This window comes from Bidens hawaiensis, unplaced genomic scaffold (assembly GCF_021521415.1).
Source record: "Bidens hawaiensis isolate Kalapana, Puna unplaced genomic scaffold, B.hawaiensis_p1.1 tig00001961_1, whole genome shotgun sequence".
In the NCBI taxonomy this organism is placed as follows: Eukaryota; Viridiplantae; Streptophyta; class Magnoliopsida; order Asterales; family Asteraceae; genus Bidens; species Bidens hawaiensis.
Genome location: NW_027491109.1, coordinates 1668060 through 1687760, shown reverse-complemented (window position 1 = coordinate 1687760; position 19701 = coordinate 1668060). Strand labels below are relative to the sequence as shown.

The window sequence follows — 19701 nt, the reverse complement described above, 5'->3', positions numbered from 1 at the left end:
GGTTCAGATTTATGACATAGAATTCACCACGTCATCTTCCACATGGTAAATATTTTTTTGCATTTTTTTAATATAATTTTCATTCTTTAACTCCTTAAAAGTTAAAACTTTAAGAAGATAATTAATCAATATAATATTCTTTAGTAGATTACACTTTCCGTCCTTTATATTTATCATAAATGAAAGATTATGTCTTTTAACTAAGATAATTATAAAACGTCGTTTAATTTAAAAGTTGTAATACATTACGTCCTTAAATTTTATTAACTGACTTTAAATTGATGAGTAGTATTCTTAATAAACACGAATCTTTAGGTAAGACAGATTTCTTGATTTCAAACGCAATATTTATTCACAACATCCATATATAGATATAAAAGTGACAACCTTTATACAAATTAGGATGGTATTATAAGGGCGGTTAATGGTTACTATCTTATTAGTGAGGCGTCGTGACTTGTGAGTGTAAAATTGTCTAATTAGTGAAACGAGATGGGATAATTATTATTTTCTTAGTGAGATGTCGTAGCAGTGTTTTAAAGAATCACGAAACACAACAGCTTTAATCATTAAGAAACAAGCATGTAGTTATTATCTATGAGCAAGGGCGAACCTTCACTTATGGTATAGAGGTCAGTTGCATCCTATGAAAAAAGAATCCCGACTAACCATTTTGAAATTTTGACTCAAACCCCCCTCCGACCTCTTGAGAAAATTTAATTGATATGTCACATGTTCTTGTGATTGTGATGTATATTTTCTCTCGCTAGCAAATTAGCGGCACTCTTGTGATCATATATAAAATTTGCAAAATCGTCCCAATGATTTAAATTGATTTGCATTTAAGATCCATATGTAACCACGACGTCACAAGATCATACATGTGTTTCATCTCAATTTGTAACTCCAAACTAGAACAACAAATAAATTTTTAAAAACCAAAACTCATCACAACCACCATGTCTTCTGCTTGTAGTTTTATGAACTTCAACCTTTTAAATTCCATTTCAAAACTCATATTGAGCATCAAAATCTCATTTACTTTAGTTATAATTTGAACGAATATTAGATTGTTAGGAACCATACGTAAGAAAGAAAATTAAATTATATATTTTAACACGTATATTAACCACATAAAGATTCTCTTAACATGACAAAGATGTTTAATGGTTTAACCGACAAACTAATTATTTTTTAACTATTAAATAATATAACAATTTATTGATTATTATACGGGAAAATATTTGAGGAAAGTTAAATAAATAAAACATGTGAGGAAGTGTAGTAAGAATAAGTATAAAATAATCCAAAGCATGATATAATCGCATTTTAATACAAAAAACTTTATGACTCATAAGTATCAAATATATGATGTGTTTATAAATCAATTTTAAAATGGGTACTTTATAAATGGTATTATTCAATACGTCATTCTAAAAGCTGATTATATGCATTAAATTAATATATAGCATTTGCATGTGTCGAAAAGCAGAAGAAAAGATAAGGAAAGTGTGAAGTGTGAACATATCGTCACGTAACAAAATAATTAACAAACAATTATCGTACAGTAAAGGCAATTAAAAAGAGTAAAAGGAAAATTCTTTATTGAAGAAATTGTAAAACTTGAAAACATAATTGTAGATGGATACGAGAAATTTGCACATGTTGAGGAATACAATTGTTTTTGGGTAAAAAAGTTTAGTATATATATATTTTTTTTCCAAAAATAACTCAATATACTTATATCATAAAGTTTGGTGACTTGTATCCGACTTGTTCAGTTGCGGATACATAAACTTCCACACTAGGGATGCTTATCGAAAATGATCAAGCGTTAGATACGTATAAACATGTAAAAACTAGTATTTGATGCCATACAACAAATAAAAATAATTTGCATGTATCACGTAACGTAAATGTTGAAAATATGCATATTAATTTGCATTTAATGTGAAAACTACTGATATATTATTCCTTTTGCAAGTCAAGTGAAATCTTTTCTCAAACGGCAAACAAAAACAATTAATTAAACATATCTTTTCAAGTTACAAGCGAACTAACATGACAAGATGATATAAGTTGGTAAAAAATCAGAAAATACACCAGATATTAAAAACTTTTAAAACGCTATAAAATTGTAAAACGTTTTAGCAAGTGAACGAAACATCTGAAATCACTGATAAGGCTGAGGGATGTGGGGGGCTTTAATGGGGGCTCCAACCAATAATATTATGACGTGTGGCAGAGAGAGAAACTGGATAAGGGGGGTGTTGGAGCCCCTGGCCCTGGTGTGAGGGGCTTTAATGGGGGCTTTAATGGGGTATAATTATATAGGAAATTTTTTTTTTAATTAAATAAGAGCCCAACGGCTCTTTGTATAAAACCAAGAACACTTTACTCTCTCTTCTCCCGCTAACAGGCCCACGCCTGCATGTTTTTTCGCGCTAGCGCCCCGTTAGCGCCCCCGCTAGCGCCCTGGTGGTGTGGTGTTAGCGCCTGGGGGCGCGAACGGAGAGGCTCTAGCGCCCCCGTTGAAGCCCCACACCCCTCAGCCTAAGTATGATGGCAAAGTCATGGATTTTAAAACATGTGGGGCCGTGAAGTAAATGAGTCGTTGACGTTGACCAATACCTGGTATTTCCATCTATAACCCTGTTCCTATATTCCAAATTTCCAATAGTCATTTTGAAATTTTCCTCCAACCCTTTTATTTTAAACGGCATAAAACTCTAGTTTATAAAAACTAAGACAGAAAATAGAATAGTAGAAAATTTATTTATAAAATCTTGTGTCAAAATAATAAATGTAAAGTCTTAAGCATATATGCATTTCAGTAACTTTTAGAGTTTTTTTATACATAATTTAAAGTTTTAGATTCTAAACAATGTAACACTACGAGTGTACTGTGTACATCAAACTTTGTAGTGCATTACATCAATTTAGTTATTTATGAGCTTTTATAAAGTTTTAATGTTAAGACGTTATAATCAATCACAGAATTTAATTATGTTGGCATTTAACTATTAATATTAGCATATTATATATACACAATTCTTTTTTTTTGTAAGTAATTAATTGCACGTATAATAACAACTTATAATATAGTAAAAACTTATATAACTAGTGTTTAAAAAAGTCAGTTCCTAACAGGTAAACCGGTTTAGAAACATACCTCGAAAAGCAATTTGGGAAACCGGCTTTCAAACTAACCCAACCCAAATCAACGGTTTGCCTATCAAACTGATTTGAACCCGTTAACTAATTTCTACATCTCTAGTTGTAACTATATATTTAGTCGTTATTGGCAATATTAACATTTTTAATCAAACAATTGAGTTTAGTGAGTTTACAAATGAGTTTACAATTCTCAAATTAATTATTTAGCTTAAATCTAATCATTATATTAGTATTTTATTTGTTGAAGTTTTTTTTAATCAGAGCTTTAACAATTAATAATTAATAATCAATAATAACAAATTAGAAAGAGGTTGGTAGAATATTGAGTCACAGGACACGTGAAGGTTGAAAGGGTAATTCCGTCATTTGACAATTCCCGCGTCAAAGTATTTGCATATTTTCGAGGTAGATATATATATAATATGATATCAATCAACCAAAACCAAAACCAAAACCAAAGCTGGTTTGTAAACCACTTCGAACCAACCTCGAAATTTCCCTATTAAATTCTCTCTTCATCTTATTATTATTATTGTTTTGTTACCCTATAAATATAAACCCATCATCACCGATTCCATATTCATTCACTCCGATTACCCAACCACCATGTCTTCAGATTCTCCGATCCACACCCGGCGGATATACACCAAAGAACCACAAGATGATTCATCCAAAACATACGCTCTCAGCGGCAAGATCATGCTCACATCAATCATCTGCCTCTTTGTCGTCGTTGTTTTCTTGGTCTTACTCCACCTCTACTCTCGCTGGTATTATTATTATTATTTGACTTCATTTTTATTAGAGTTTATTACTATTGTACTTTGATGCCTCTTATTTTCCCCATACAATGTTATTTTGAGCTGAGGGTCTAGTCATCTCTCTAGCCACCTCTTTATCTCATCGGATAGAGAGGTACGGTACATCCCACCCTTCCACTGGGTATGATTGATTGATGTATTTATATTAGAGTTTACCAGCATGAGCTCACGTGCTTATCATAGATTTTTAGGTTTTTTTTATAGAAAATCCCCAAAATATCAATTTTAATTTCAAAGTTCAGCAAATGTCCATTTGACAAAAAAGATTTCTCAAATGTCCATCTTTAATCCGTCGGGTTCAACTATCCAATGGTTTAAATATGCCAAATGTTTGCAGAGACTGAGAGTCTGTTTTTTTACGCATTAGTGTAAATTAATTCATTTTTACCCAAAAATTTCTATGTGTAAATATATTTGTTTTATGTTGAAAATTTGTGCCCCTCATTTATTCTCTATCTATTGTAATCGTTATTGATTGAATTAACCAATGCTAATAGGTATCTCCAACGCCTCCACCGTCGTAACAACATCCGTCGTTCCAACCGCTCCACCCGTGTCTACTACGTCGACAACAATGTACCATTAGCTTCCCCGAGAGGCGGGCTCCACGCTTCAGTCATAAAGTCTCTCCCGTTATTTATCTACTCGCCGGAATCCAATGCGAGTATCCCTGAATGCGCTGTGTGCTTATCGGAATTTGAGGACGGTGAGACGGGTCGGGTTTTACCTAATTGCAAACATAAGTTTCACATTGGATGTATAGACATGTGGTTTTTTAGTAATTCAACTTGCCCGCTTTGTCGGTCGCCGGTTGAACCGGTTCAACCGCAAATACTGAATGTAACTGAACCCGGTTCAAGTGTTAGCTCCCCCGACACGACGTCGTCGGGGGATATGAGGAAATTACGAGTTGATGTTAGGATAGATTTGCCGAGTAGGAGCGATTCGGTTGCTGAGAATGAGTTTAGGTCACCGGGAAGTCGGTTATTGTCGTTGAAGATGATAATAAACATGAATAGAAAATCGCCAATGGTGTCGCCGTCATCAAGTTGTGTGTCGGATCTCGAGCATCAGAGAGAAGAGTCGGATCAAGAGTCAAGTCGGTCGAGAACCTGAGCACAATGGAGTAGACTATTGGTCTAAATTATATTAGAAGTAACAAATGTCGTTAAGAAAAAAAATTAAAAACTAAAAACTAGAAGTAACAAAACCGTTAAAATTACGAAAATGGACATCTTGGTGGCTATCGTTATGATATGTTAAGATAGATACAACCGATGGATCCGACACGTGGCGTTTTCTCAAAAGTCAGAAGGATAATAGCGTTGGGTCTTTAGAAGTATCAAGCCGCCTTATGTTTATCAAACACATTTTTTAGTAGATACATGATACATCAATCAATATCAGAAAATTTATTTATAATTTATGTTAGATTATTGCAGGTATATTCGGTTAGTATTGTACATTCGGTTAGTTGTAATACAAAATATATGCATATACTGATATACCTTATCTCTATCACGATTCATGACATTATAGTTCCACCTGATCCATAACTTTTCTGTTAACGAATTAAATCATAAAATGAACCCAACAATTAACCAATAATTCAACTAAGTCATAACCGAAGTTAATGAACCGAACTAAACCAAACTGGACCGATTATACATATTCTTACCAAGGTTGTTTCTAATTTCTATATAAATGATGATTGATGAAGTGAAAGAAGGTCGAGATATTGCACAATAATGTCTTAACGTACGATAGGTACGCGAGACGTTCAAAGGAAAAACCTAAAAACGCTCAAAAGCGGTTTTCGTGAAAAAAACAAAAAATTGATCGATTAACGATCCAAAACTGCTTTTTTCGGTGAACCAATGATTAATTGAATATGTATTGACGATTCTGAGATGTTAGGTTGTGATTTCATGGATCAATTCATGTAAAAAGGAAATTCACGTACCTATTGTACGATAAACTATTATTGTATATGATCTTTTCCCAAAAAAAGTAATAGTTTCTTTTTAGATTTGAATGAAAAGTTAGAATTGGTAAGACATGGGCTGTCGGGCTTTTAATTGATATGGATCAGTTTTATTTTTTTAATTATTACTCTATATTATTTCTACACGTCATGGGCTGTTGGGCTTTAAATTGATTAGGTTTTATTTCATCACCTTACAATTCTCTATGATTCTATATTACTATTCTCAATGCATGCATATTGTCTTTAGAAAATTGGCTATACATAACACTAGATTATTACGCATTGTTCTTTATTTATTTTCATACATGTTTCTGTATAGAATTTATAAAGTAGATTGTATATTGTATGAGTGTCTAATTTCTAATCAATTAAACTTAATCTCTAAATTTAGTAATTTTCTCTATCATTAACTTTTAATATTTAACCCTTTAACTTTGTGAATTCACCATTCTAGTCCTTTAAACAAGATTAGCACTTCATTGTAAATCACAGATGGGGCATTAACGATTGTTCGGTTAACTTAAACCACAATTAAACAAAAATTTTAATAAAATGTAACTTTAAGGGAATTTAAATTTCTTTACATAGAATCTCTCATAAGGCCATGAGGTATGGTTCATGCTCCCTCAAGGAAGGGTCCTATGTGGCATCTCCCACATCAAAGGGCTCATTTGAACACTACGCAACCCTCCTCTCCTTCATGTGTGACGAGGCCAGAATGAGGGTGGTCATGTTCATCCTTTGAAGGGTGGGTGGCCTCTCACCTACTCAAACTTTTTTGTTTTACTTTTCTTTTTATTTATATTTTTTTTGTTATTAAAAAGAAAGGAACGATGAGGAATGAGGGAAATGTATCATAACATGGATTGAGTAGTAAGACTGAATGATGAAAGAAAACATAGGTGACACAGACGTGATAAATGAAAAAGAATAATAAATATGAACCATAAAAGTATAACACATGTTAGAGCATCCACAACAAGCATCAGTTCCCAACGTCCGAATCTATGTGGCGTGTTACAAACTCAAGAAAAACAAAGTTCACCATTGTAAGGTAAAGTCCTTGTATTGAAAATTCATCAGTGCAAATATGAAATGAACTTTGAGGTGACATATTTCTCTTTCCCTATCTCACATCTATATATATACATATATTATGTATTTATAGTTATAATAATATTTAATGGGGTTTGTAGAGATTTGTTTTTTTGGAAAAAAGTGAGTTTTTGAGAAAAGTTTGGAATATGATGTGACGACGATATGACGGTTTTTGTATAGGTTTGTTGATGTGGATGATCTAAGCTTTTATATATACACAACTACACAAGGATGAAAATGTAGTTTACTCAATTAAATAATGCCACTCGAATAGAAGAAATTGTCACTCCTTTCGTCACGAATGGAATCTTTTCTAGAGTATAAAATGTTTTTGAAAGCTACTTTCGTTTGTAATTTTTATTTTTTTTGTTATAAATAAAAAGAAAAAAACTAAAGTTATTTCAAAGGAGTCGTTAAAAGTAAACTATCTTCAAAGGCATACACTATCTGGATGTCAATTATGATAGTCATATAGTGTTAAACGACTTGTCTACTTTTTTGCACACGACAAGTCTGCAGAGGTGTCAACCTTGACGTTGACTAAATGTCTAAATGATTCGTACATGGTTATAGGAGCCATATAAATGCCCAGGTTTCCTTGCATGCCAAGGTTTTCCTCGATAAACATGTCAGTGAAATTAATTGACACAAAGATTTCATCAATTATTCGACATGATACAAGATTCCGTTAGTAATTTAACGTAATATAAAATGTAAAACAAATTAATATAAATCATTTGGAAGAGACCTGAAATGATTTTTAACAAATTAGTTAATTAACAAGTTGGCATAATTTAATATTGATTAACATTTATATTAAGGTAATAATAATAATTAATCATAGGTGCGTGAACTCACCGAAGTCCATGTTCGCCACTTAAAATTTAAAATGTCGTTTTATTTATCATTAATATTCTATAATAATATAAATACAACAGTAGAAAAACAAAGTTTTATTTGCATTTGAAACTATTATAAGCATATTCAAATAATTAACTTTGAAAAAAATATTATCAAAGAAAATAAAATTATTGCTTATACATCAGACAAATTCACACTTCTTTAACTTAAATTTTATAGTTAAAAATTATAAAACAAATTGTTTCTTCTGAAATTTTATAGTGTTGCTTAAAAATAGTGTAAATCATTTTTTATTTTTATTTTTGTTTTATAAATAAAAGATAAGAAAAAACACTAATTTTGATTAAAAGCTAGAGCACTCATAGTGATTCATTGGCTAAAGATAAGAAAAACACTAATTTTGAACGACCAACTAAGTAACGCCGGGTACTATGTATGCGGCTCTCATTGGCTAAAGGTAGCTCGAGCCGGCCACTAGTCCGGACGGACGGAGCCATAGCGGTCCATCTATTGAGGGATTCAACGGATAAAACCCGACCCCCACACCCGCCAAATGACACGACAACGAGGAGCTGATAAAACTGGGTGAGATCAGGACTCGAACCCTGGCAAGCCAGGATCATCTCTCATGTCTCCCATATAAATTAGTGATAGTAAGATTTAAACCCCCTACCTCTTACTTATAAAATAAATACTCTACCATTGAGTCATGTTCAATTTATTCATTGACACTCCTAGTCACTATTTCGTGTCTTGTGCGTTAGTTTATTAATTATTTTATTTTATTATTTATATGCTATTAATATATCTAATGCCGTGTGTCACCCACACTCTTGTGTTTCAAATAATTTTTTAAATCTATTGTATTAGTACCCCTTTACCTTAATAATTTTTTAACCTTTTTATGTCGACAAAAATCATTGTTTTTTTTAATAAAATTAATTCGTAATTATAAATAAAAAACTTATTGGTATTTTTTTTAGTCGTCATACACTCTCTAGTGCTTTCAAAGAACATATTAACTAATATGTTAATTAACAACGTGATCATTTGTTAAAACATCAAGTTCTCATCATTCAATAATTCAATCGGTGTTTGAGTCTTATAAACGGGTAACAACAAAGAAGAAAGGTAAATATAGGTGGGTTTTCTCCTGTTTTTGTTACGTTTATTTAAACTTGGCCTAATCATTACTATTAAGCTCTTTAACTCCGTACCATGTCCAAACCATTAGGCACCAACGTTTCTGATTCAACTTCTATATTTATCGACTGGAAGTCATATCAGAAACGTGTACAAAGTTTAATATATATAAATAAAAGTATATAAAAAAGAAACTTTTGAAATAAAGGAAGCACGATTGTATACGAAATGCTTGAAACAACGTTAATCAGGCTAAAACAACATTATCAAATATTCATTCATATCACAAAGTAATTGTTACTATTTTTCTTTTATTAATTGGTATATATATATATAACCCTGTATTATATTTTACATGTATTGAAAAAACTTTAAAGTTGTACTAAAAATAAAAGAAAAATAAATGGATTATTGGATTAAAATAATCCCACCTTTAATGAGTTGGTCAATAATAATCTCACATCAGTTATTTCTATATGGCAGTCCCACATTTTCCATGTTTTTTTGTTTTATGATACCCCATTAAAAATAATTAACGGGGTTAAGTTTTTGCTGATGTGGCTAATGACTTGGCATTTTAAATATCCTACATGGCTTTTACTTATTTTTTCCCCTCTCTGATTAATTACGTGGAATCCACATCTTCAAAGGCACAGCAATGAATAAACCCCAACTATGACCCTCTACCCCAAGCATGTTCATCGCCCCTCTGCTTATCCGGCACTCCCTTCGGCGACCATCGTCAGATCTGTGTCAAACGGCCTGCCATTGCAGCCGCAGATCTGTTTCAAACGGAAAGAAGCACCATTTTTTCAAACCCGTCATCGTCAGATCTGTGTCAAACGGCCTGCCAAATTTGTTTATTGTTTTTTCCATCAATCGGTTTCAAACCCGCCATCGCTTCTATCACCCCATCTGCAATCGATCGGTGGTTATTGACACCACCCCTATCAATGCCAACGCCCGAAACCCACCTGAAAGTACCTTAAACCATCTTAAACAATTTGATGGGCTACTAGTTTTACTGGGGTGGCGAGGTGTGACCGGTTGGTGCCTTGGTGGTTAATGTTAAATTGTTAATGAGCACGATGACTCGGTGGTGGTGAACAAGATGAGGGAGGGGGTATTGTTGTGATCTAACACTTTATTTTATAGATAATAATAAAGAAAAAACCACGTTGGATTTTAAAATGCCAAGTCATTAGCCACATCAGCAAAAACTTAACCTCGTTAATTATTTTTAACGGTGGGACTACCAGAGAGAAATAACTGAGGTAAGATTATTATTGGCCAACTCATTAAACGTGAGATTATTTTAATCCAATAATTCAAAATAAATTAATATGATTTGTGATTTTGTGATGTGCAAAATAGCTATATACTATATTATATAAATATTAATTGGTGGTTAGGTGTTTTAGTTAAAACTAATAAACCAGATTTGGGACATTTTAATAAAAAACATCACTATTGATCGATCACATAATAAAAGGAACATGCACGAACGACGTGTTCCCCACTTACACAATTTAAAATGATGTTTCCTTTCTTCATGAATAGAACAATATAATATAAAAGCTACACCGATCTTAATGCAATTTGTCTTAAATAAATTTTATAGGGGTGACAAGTGCAAAGATCATTAAGGAGGTTAGATCTCAATTAACAGTTGTGCGATACATAGTCCGTTGTATAGGCGTCTTCAGTTCGGACAATCATGCCTAGACGATAAAGGAGTATGACATGAATTTCATTAAGCTCAATGAATCCCATTGTCTTCAAGAACCCTCACTTTATCGAAAGCATCACATACAATTGTGTCGATGGATAATATTAATTAACCTGATCCAAATCGACTTCGGACTAATGTAAAATCTCCACCGCCACTTTAGTTTAGCTCTTAACCAAACCTAAAACCGAGAGTGATAGCCTCTTTCCTATCTTTATAATCAAATAATTAAGTTTATCTTGTTTCCTAAATATAACCTCTACTTTTGTGATCAAACAAACAACTTTTTTGGATTTTACATTACAAATAGAAATGTATATTACACTAACCGTATGATCCCGATTGACATCTATACACTTACCCTATATATAAAAGATAATTAAGGTTATATTTTGGACTTGCAAAGGTCATCAATAACATAGTTACTCGATCTAACTTTAGTGAAGTGTCTATTTGTATTTTTGATCATTTACCGTACAACATTCTCAGTTACATCCTTGACATCGACGTGATTATGTGAATTTCCTTTTTAAATTCACAAAGAACTTATAAGAAAATTATATTGAGTGATTATGCGTATTTTTCCCATACGTAGTTTGAGAGAAGAATTACTGTCTAATTTGCATATCAAGAGACTCTTTCATGACAGGTAAATTGTAGTTAGCATTTTTAACAAATCTTAATGGTAGATTTATACATTTACTCGTTTTGAAGTTACAATAATTGTGGTGAGCAAAAGGTCATCAACTTATGAACGGAAAAATAAGTAATATAATAATAATAAAGATAATAAAGTAGTGGATTCTTGTTGTGAATTCACAGTCAATTAGATTACTACAAATAGTCACTTTGATTATTTGGCGTGTGTCATGCTGATTATTTTATTATATTACTGTATAAAATATTATAATTAAACCAAATAATAATCAATTGGCGTGTGGAAGACACACCACAATGCTTTAATTTAGTGAACGCCTTTTTAATTTAATATATATTTTTCATACGCATTTCTCCGCGTTGAATTTTTCAAACTTCTAGAAATTTTGATTTTTTATTTCCAATTCAAAGAAATATAAATCTTTTGAATAACAATAAGATAAAATGGGTTGGTCTTCTGGTTCAATGACACGAAAGATGGCTTAAAATCTTTGAAGTATTAGGTTTGAAACCTAACTCAACGAGGTGTTTTCATAGTTGTGGATTTATTCCTTGATGGTGTTATGGGTAAGTCGGTCTTAAAACCTCAAAATTAGTCTAAACTATCATCTACCTCAAGATGGCTCTCACTCGTGCATTGGAGGTAGTCCAAGCACTAACGTAAAAAATAATAACATAAAATATTTATGATTATCAATGTATTTACCTACTTTTAGATGTTATTACGTCAGCTGTTGTGGTTGGGTCTTCAACTCGTATGGATCAGATCTAACATTTACCAAACCAAAGAAGCATAAGTGTAAAAGAAAACCGTTAAATGAGACTCAAGGCCGTAACTTTGGACCAACATTCAACTATTAAGTCGGTATGATATCAACATACAAATATATGTATATATTATAGATGCCTACAAAAAAATCATATGTGTTCATATTATTCGTTTAAAAAAGTTAACATGTTAGTGCTCGTCTATGTCCATTCGTTTAAAATCTAAAAAATACCTACACATCTCATTTGAAAAGGTCTAGACGTTAATAATAATGAACATAACAAACTAATATATATATATGTATTAAATCAAAATAAAACTATATTATAAAAAATAAATCATAACAAAATATATAATAACAAAAAAAAAATTAAAAGCAAAAACCTAAATAAACACCCATAATATGGGGAACTCAAACTAAGAAAACTTATATAAAAGTAGATAAATGATAAAATACAATAATCCTTAACGCACCTTAACGTACAAAAATACCTATATTCATGAAATTGATCCATAAAATCACATCTGTCACACCCCAACCTAAGGCGAAAATGCCAGGACGTGAACTGATTGGTCACGGCTCTCAAGTTACTATCATGCAATATTTAAAAGTGACAATATCTATTTATTCAATTGAATAATTCAAATAATCAAGTACAAAGTACATACAACAAAACAAACTTATATATCAATTGATTTTGATTAAAATCTTCTAACTTAAATTTTTCACTAAGTCTTCACCAGCTTGCATTAAATTCATATGATAACTTGCATATGCGTATAAAATAGAAATTTTGTCACCAACACATGTTGAGTGAGTAAAACACCAGATTTTTGACATTACATTAATAATATATAAGAGAAAACAGAATCTATTCCTTTGAGACAAATAATTAAGCCATAGCATATAAACAATTCACACAGATAATTAAGAAAGGGCTAAACCCTTGCCATGCGAATCGGGCATTGGTTACCAAAGATGAGTTGTCGATGAAACCATTGTCATGCGACTGGACGTCGGCCACTATGACGGTCGTATGATCATACTATTAATGATGGACCTTCTCCGGTAAAAATAAAGCAAGCAAACAACTAGCAAGTTAGGCATAAGCCGATATACACACGTTAAACAGTTGTTGTTGAATACTATATAATAGGCTAATAGAAAGCGTACGCATATATCCCTAAAAGGTTTAAAATAAGTAAAAAAGGGAGTGAAATACTCACATTAGCAATTAAGCAAGAGATAATGATTAGTTAACAAAAAGAGGTAGATCAAGTTCTTTGGGAATTATCGACGAGATATCCTAATAAAGAATAGTTGCGGAAATAAATATAATTTGAATAACGGAATTAAACTAAATAGAGAATCGGGAATTTTGATGATCGAGTGTGTTCTTGCGAAAGTTAAATATTTATTATTTAATTTGTTATCAATTTTACTATCACTTTTATTTATCTAAGGTTTATCATAAATAATATGATTTTAATTATTTAAAATACTTAACTAAATATTTATAAAGCTTTTTATTGTTTAAATAAAGAGATTTGCTTTAAATGTTTATTTTAAACTAAAAATACGTTTAATATATTTATATATCATTAATAATAAATAATAATATTTATATAACATATCTCTTATAAAATACTTGAATTTATACTATATTTTAGTATATTAAATAACGTGGTCAATTTTAAATATATATTCTAAATTAAAACCCTTTTTATAAATTAAAACCTATAATAATTTTTTAATAACTAAAATATATACATATATATGGTTTTAACCAAGGTCCGGAAAAGAAACTAGTTAATATGTCGGTTTTTAACAAAATATGAAATTATCATAAGTTTTAGCATATTTGTAATATTATTTAATGATTTAATGTAATTAATTAATAACCAGAAAATGTTTTCCAAATATAAAGGGGGCTGGGGTGTTCGACACCGCGTCCCAAGCGGCTCAAACCACTCAACGCAACCACCCTAGCCAACTGGGCTAGGGTGTTAGCTTGTTATAACATGAAAACTGATAATTTAAAAATAAATAGACACAAACCCTAAATCAACTATAAACCCTAATAAATCCAATCGATTACTCTGATTGTTTTTGGTCAAACTAACCTTAGGGTTAATGTACAACAGAACACGACGAGCAGAACTATGTATTTAATTACCTTTGACGATGTTTAGAAGATGATTAATTTGAACGATGAATGGCCGGCTGGAACTCAATGACAAATGGATAAACGGAGGGTTAATGTATAACGTTTCGTTTTTGACTTGTTTTTGCCTATGAGCGTTTTGCTTTTGCCTTGAGCGTGATTCGCATATGTTAAGAAACATTAAGGATTATTGTACGTTAACGTGACTCTATAAAAGTATAAGTGTAATATTGTATATAGAGTCTATGCGAGAGTGTTAGTTAAGTCCCATAAACAAGAGAATATGCCGGTCTGGTTAGACCCAAATGTGCTAAATCTGTGTCTAAGCGTAAATTTAGAGCTTGATCCAAACATACAAAGAAGCATATTTTAAGAAATAAAGAGAGATAATTACATACCGATATTTTAAAAAGTAAAAAAGACAATTTATTATAGGTAATAAAAAAATGCTATACAACTTGGGAAAAAAAGGAACTAGTGGTGGATTGGTGAGGGAGATTTATGTCCTTGGTATTTAATTTTAGAGTTACCGGGGTGATGATTGGAGACTAAGTGAATATGTGACTTTCATTAGTTGGATCCTTGAAGTGAATAAGTTTTTATCTCACCGTATTGTCGTGTCTTTGCGCGAGTATTCACGGGTGTTGACCTTAGGTGAGAGTTTTTCACGGATCAAAAGACGAGTGTATCTCGATATGGTGAATTTAACTAGCAACTCATCTAAAGAATTCGTTGGCCATTAAAAAAATGTTATAAATAAAAGTTGATTAAACATTTAAACTCCTTTGTCCGCTATTAATACTCTCAAGACTTATGCGTCAACTCACACTTTGATTTAACTTCTTCTTTCTTCATTCTTTGTGTTCTAAACATTCTCCGACAAACAGCAAATATGTGCGGTGGTGATGCCATGCCCGACGTTGATCCTATCGTAGAACGAAGCCGGATGGTGGCCGCCAGTGATCTCTGGAATGAATCCAACACCCACAGTCCCTTTGGATGGGATATCAAGCCGTCATCTATAATCCAATTCGCTAGAAATGATGATTTTACTCCAAATCTCAATCAAGGTGATAACAGTTAAACTTTTTTCTTAATAATTATGATTTATGAATGCATCTGACGCTTAGCTAGATATTAGTTGACATGTTGAATCAACTCACACTGAATAGTAATGATTTTAAGTTTTTGAAAACCGTTTGGTTTTGGTTTTCTTAGTTTTTGGTTTGGGTTCCGTTTCCTTGGTTTTGCCATTTGAGCTTGAAAATTTTGAAATGTAAAAATGTTGCTAAAAAATAATAATTCCGGGCCTTTTTTTTGTTAGTTAAACATTAATTACATTTGTGATAAAATATTTGAATTTAACTAAGAATTAAAGTATTATAAATCACATAAAATTCAAAATATAAACTGAAAATTTATATGTTCGGTTTTTTCAATACACGCAAATCCGAAACCGAATCGTAACTTTGGTTTCCATTACTTTCTACCAAAACATAAAACCAAACCGTCAGTAGTGACTTGACAGAAATCTTTTGGTAGCTAGTCTATAACTTTGTATTGTCTATCACTAAATATTAAAAACTTTCGGTCTGGTCCAGGTCAGGTCGGGTCACGTAATAAAAGAGTTTAGGAAATTATTTTCAAATATATAATCGTTTTTTACATTATGTTAGAAGCTTTTGATTCATAATGGCCATGAAAAATAATTGTTACAAGTTTCGAGTAATTCAACCTCACTTTGGTTACTAATTTATAAATCTTGATTGGTATCTATCGATAGATTTTAGATTTACAGTAAAATTATTAATGTTATTCACTTATTTGTTTTCTAAATCATTAAAACACACTTATGGATTTTTAGGCAGTGAGAAGCAGTCTCAAAACCCCATAGAGAATAAAACTAGACCCCGTAAGAATCTCTACCGAGGGATCCGCAAGCGACTATGGGGCAAATGGGCTGCCGAAATCCTAGACCCCCAGCAGGGTGTTCGTTTATGGCTCGGGACATACAACACCCTGGAAGAAGCCGCTAGAGCTTATGATGCAGCTGCCATACGTATCCGAGGCGATAAGGCCAGGCTCAACTTCCCTAAGCCTGCCAAGAAGCGTTGTGTTGAAGTTGAACAGCCACCACCTCCACTTAATCAATGCGAGCTCAATGGTCAGATCTCGACAGCGAGTGAGTCAACTCAGCCGTTGATGGATTATGGTAATCTACACAACCATTTGTCAGCGGATGAGTTAAAGTTATTGGAGCAAATCTCGAACTGGGAGACGTTTTTAGGTCCCGAGCATGAGTCCACTCAGTTTAATGAGCTAGGCTGTGATCTTTGGGCTACATTTTGAGCTCTAGCTCGGTCACGGACTTAGTTGTTTTTGGTATCATTGTGTACGAAATATGAATGTTTTAGTACTGAATAAGTCATGTGTGATAGATAATAATTTGTGTGGCTTTTGGTATGGAAGTTGTGATGTACTTTATAAATTTGTGCCTTGTGTTTACACTGTTTTTATGATTTTGTACATCGTACATTGATGCTCATGGAGTCATGGTGATCTTTTTTTACTTATAAGCATCATTTAAATAGTTGTGGTGTGTTTAACCAGGCCAGAAGGCATGGCCTATTTATGGATCAAATATTCAAATGTATGTAGTAGTAATGGGCCTGATAATGTGGCCTGGTCCATTAATCAATTATGGATATGGTGTATGTTGGGTGGAAAGTTGAGGTGTAAAGAGTCGCACCGCTCGTAACTCGTAAGCTATTCAGGATGCGCACGTTAAATGTAAAACGCAAGTCCAGTTTGGGGGCTAATATAATAAATGAGCTCTAGCACAAGCTTTACAAATTGAACATTTGAACTTGACTAGGCTCGCAGCTCTAAACGAACATGCATGATATTCAACTCATATAAGTATAATCAACTTTTAGTGTTTTTTTATATGTTTACAACCTTTTATTCACATGGTACAATATTTAATACATTTACATGTAATTATAAGTTTTTTAATAAATAAATGATCTTTAGTCATTAGCTAACTACGTACATTCAGTCCGTATTCAATAACAGAAGTTTTTTATTTATTAATCTATACATACAAGAAGTCATACTAGATTATAATAAGTTATAATGAAACATACGTGTATGAGTGAACATATTACATTAGATGTTAGTTTATTCTAATTTTATCTTATTTTATTTTTTTAAAATAACTTTATTTAAATTTATTATTTTGTTTGAACTGCAACCATTTAAGTCGGAAATCATTTGAACACCTTACATTAATATGCATTTAATGACATAAATTTTATTTTGCACTATAATAACAGCGGACATGCTATGCACAAATTGGATTAGATGCCAACACTAGTTTGACTGTCACATAGAGCGGGCATTCGTGCTAGTACATTACGTAAGCACACGTATATTGTATGGTCTAGCAGTGGCGGAGCTAGGAATTTTTTCCTATGGGTTCGGAAATTTTCGATGCTGAATTTTTTCCGGCGTCAAAGTTTTCAAGCGGGGGCGAGTCGAATCGAATAAATAACACGCAATATAAGTATCATAACAAAAGTGTGTTGTCAACATGCAATAAAATAAAAAGTCACTTTTTGTAAAAAAAATATATTACATATTTTAATTGTTTTCTACTCGTTATCATGTTTTTAAAATGATTCTTAACATTTTCAATCACTATTCTAAAAAAGAATTAATTTTTGATATAACAAAGACAAAAATCATCGTCACCCATTAAACAAAAACTAACCTGGTGGACTAAATATTTAAGCCAAGGGACCGAAAATATATGTTAAATTTATAATTTTACATTATAGGGAATCCTACCAAATAAAACTAACATTACTCAAACCTAATGGATTAATATTTAATAGGTTGAACCGAAAGGTTTTAACCCAAAATCATAGTTAATTTTTTTGAACTCACTATTGTATAATAAATTTGCTTACCATTGTTAAAAGAGCTAAATTTTTATTTGAAGCATAGTTTACTCGTTAAATTAAATGAACATAATAAAAGCAAATGTATATTCACTCATGGACAAAAGACAATATAAAAAATCAAAGAAATATTTAAAAAAGCTTTAAAATATTGTGTTGGGCTTAAAGCCAAAAAAACAGTCAAGCAAATAAAGATTATGAAATATTGAAATGAAAGCACGTCTTTCTTCTTCCCTTTTAACAACATAGAACCTGCAAATCCAAAATACATCAATATGCTTTTCTTTTCTACTTCTTTCATTTTTCTATTGGGTTCGCTCGTTGAAAAAGAATGGGTTCGCTCCTTAATTCGATACTATAGTTATATATAAAACCGAAAAAGAGCAGGTTCGGACGAACCCGGTGGCCATGCTGTACCTCCGCCGCTGTGGTCTAGTAATAAAGTGTTATTTGTTTCTAATACAACATAGGGTGATGTTATTATAAAAAAAATGGTGATAAAGTGTAGGAAGAGATCTGGAGGGTTGAATCGGTTGATCTAATGGTTTAGATTAGTTGGTGTGTTTTTGTTCGATGTGTTATTTAAAGGCATAATTAGAGGGTTAAGGGGTAAAAAAGTCAATAGTATTATAAACACATGTAAATTTGTCAATCGAATATCTATAGAAACTCCTATATAGAAACTCCTATTTATCCTCACTCATTATAATTTACTTGTTAACTAGTTATTTACCCCCGCGCTTCGCAGTGGGTTTTCTTTCTTCATCAATGTACTATCTTCATGTATTCCATCTTTTATAATTCACTAATACAAACCACTTGTATATCTCCCACTTTCCGTGATTGGCACCCGGTTTTCTCGACCATGATGGGCAATCGGTTTTCTCGACCGTGATGGGCACCTAGCCAATCCTGCAACAAAAAAAATATGAACATAACTCTCAATATAGATTTCCAAACTCAAAACAACAATCATATTGAACTCTTGTTTAGTTGATACTACCTCAAGAACCTAATGAATATAAAATCAAGGAAAACAACAATGTAAATGGAAGAAAAGCAAGCTAAAAACCATACCTGTTAGTGCTAAAGCATGGCCGATCACCAAATCCTCAAATCGATCTGATAGTCGCTATTTGGTTGGAAAACTTGCGTTTAAGAATTAAAGCAGTAAATTGTATGAAAAAGAAGAGATATTATTGTACATCCCAAAAACTTTCGTTTAAAAACTTTTAACAGTATGAAGTTTATAGTATTTTGTAATTGAACATAATCTATCTATAAGAAATTCAAAAATTAATATACCACTCATCTCTAGGGTGTAGCCTATAA

At 32.0% G+C, this 19701-nt stretch overlaps 2 protein-coding genes across 2 annotated transcripts; both read left to right on the top strand.

The window, feature by feature from the left end:
• Positions 1–3746: 3746 nt before the first annotated feature.
• Positions 3747–5390, top strand: LOC143603000 (RING-H2 finger protein ATL2-like). The gene is made up of 2 exons (XM_077079938.1): positions 3747–3947; positions 4496–5390. Exons 1-2 carry the CDS (start codon positions 3784–3786, stop codon positions 5112–5114), a joined length of 783 nt encoding a protein of 260 aa, XP_076936053.1. The 5' UTR covers positions 3747–3783; the 3' UTR covers positions 5115–5390.
• A 9909-nt stretch (positions 5391–15299) lies between these two features.
• On the top strand, positions 15300–16779 carry LOC143602988 (ethylene-responsive transcription factor ERF071-like). The gene is made up of 2 exons (XM_077079930.1): positions 15300–15477; positions 16272–16779. The coding sequence occupies exons 1-2, from the start codon at positions 15300–15302 to the stop codon at positions 16754–16756; spliced, it is 663 nt and encodes a 220-aa protein (XP_076936045.1). The 3' UTR covers positions 16757–16779.
• Positions 16780–19701: the final 2922 nt, after the last annotated feature.

Excerpts from the sequence above, each read along its gene's own strand:
- LOC143603000 (XM_077079938.1), top strand. The coding sequence starts at position 3,784 with ATGTCTTCAGATTCTCCGATCCACACCCGGCGGATATACACCAAAGAA. Across the intron at positions 3,948-4,495 it reads CTCCACCTCTACTCTCGCTG|GTATCTCCAACGCCTCCACC; the intron begins GTATTATTATTA and ends CAATGCTAATAG.
- LOC143602988 (XM_077079930.1), top strand. The coding sequence starts at position 15,300 with ATGTGCGGTGGTGATGCCATGCCCGACGTTGATCCTATCGTAGAACGA. Across the intron at positions 15,478-16,271 it reads TACTCCAAATCTCAATCAAG|GCAGTGAGAAGCAGTCTCAA; the intron begins GTGATAACAGTT and ends ATGGATTTTTAG.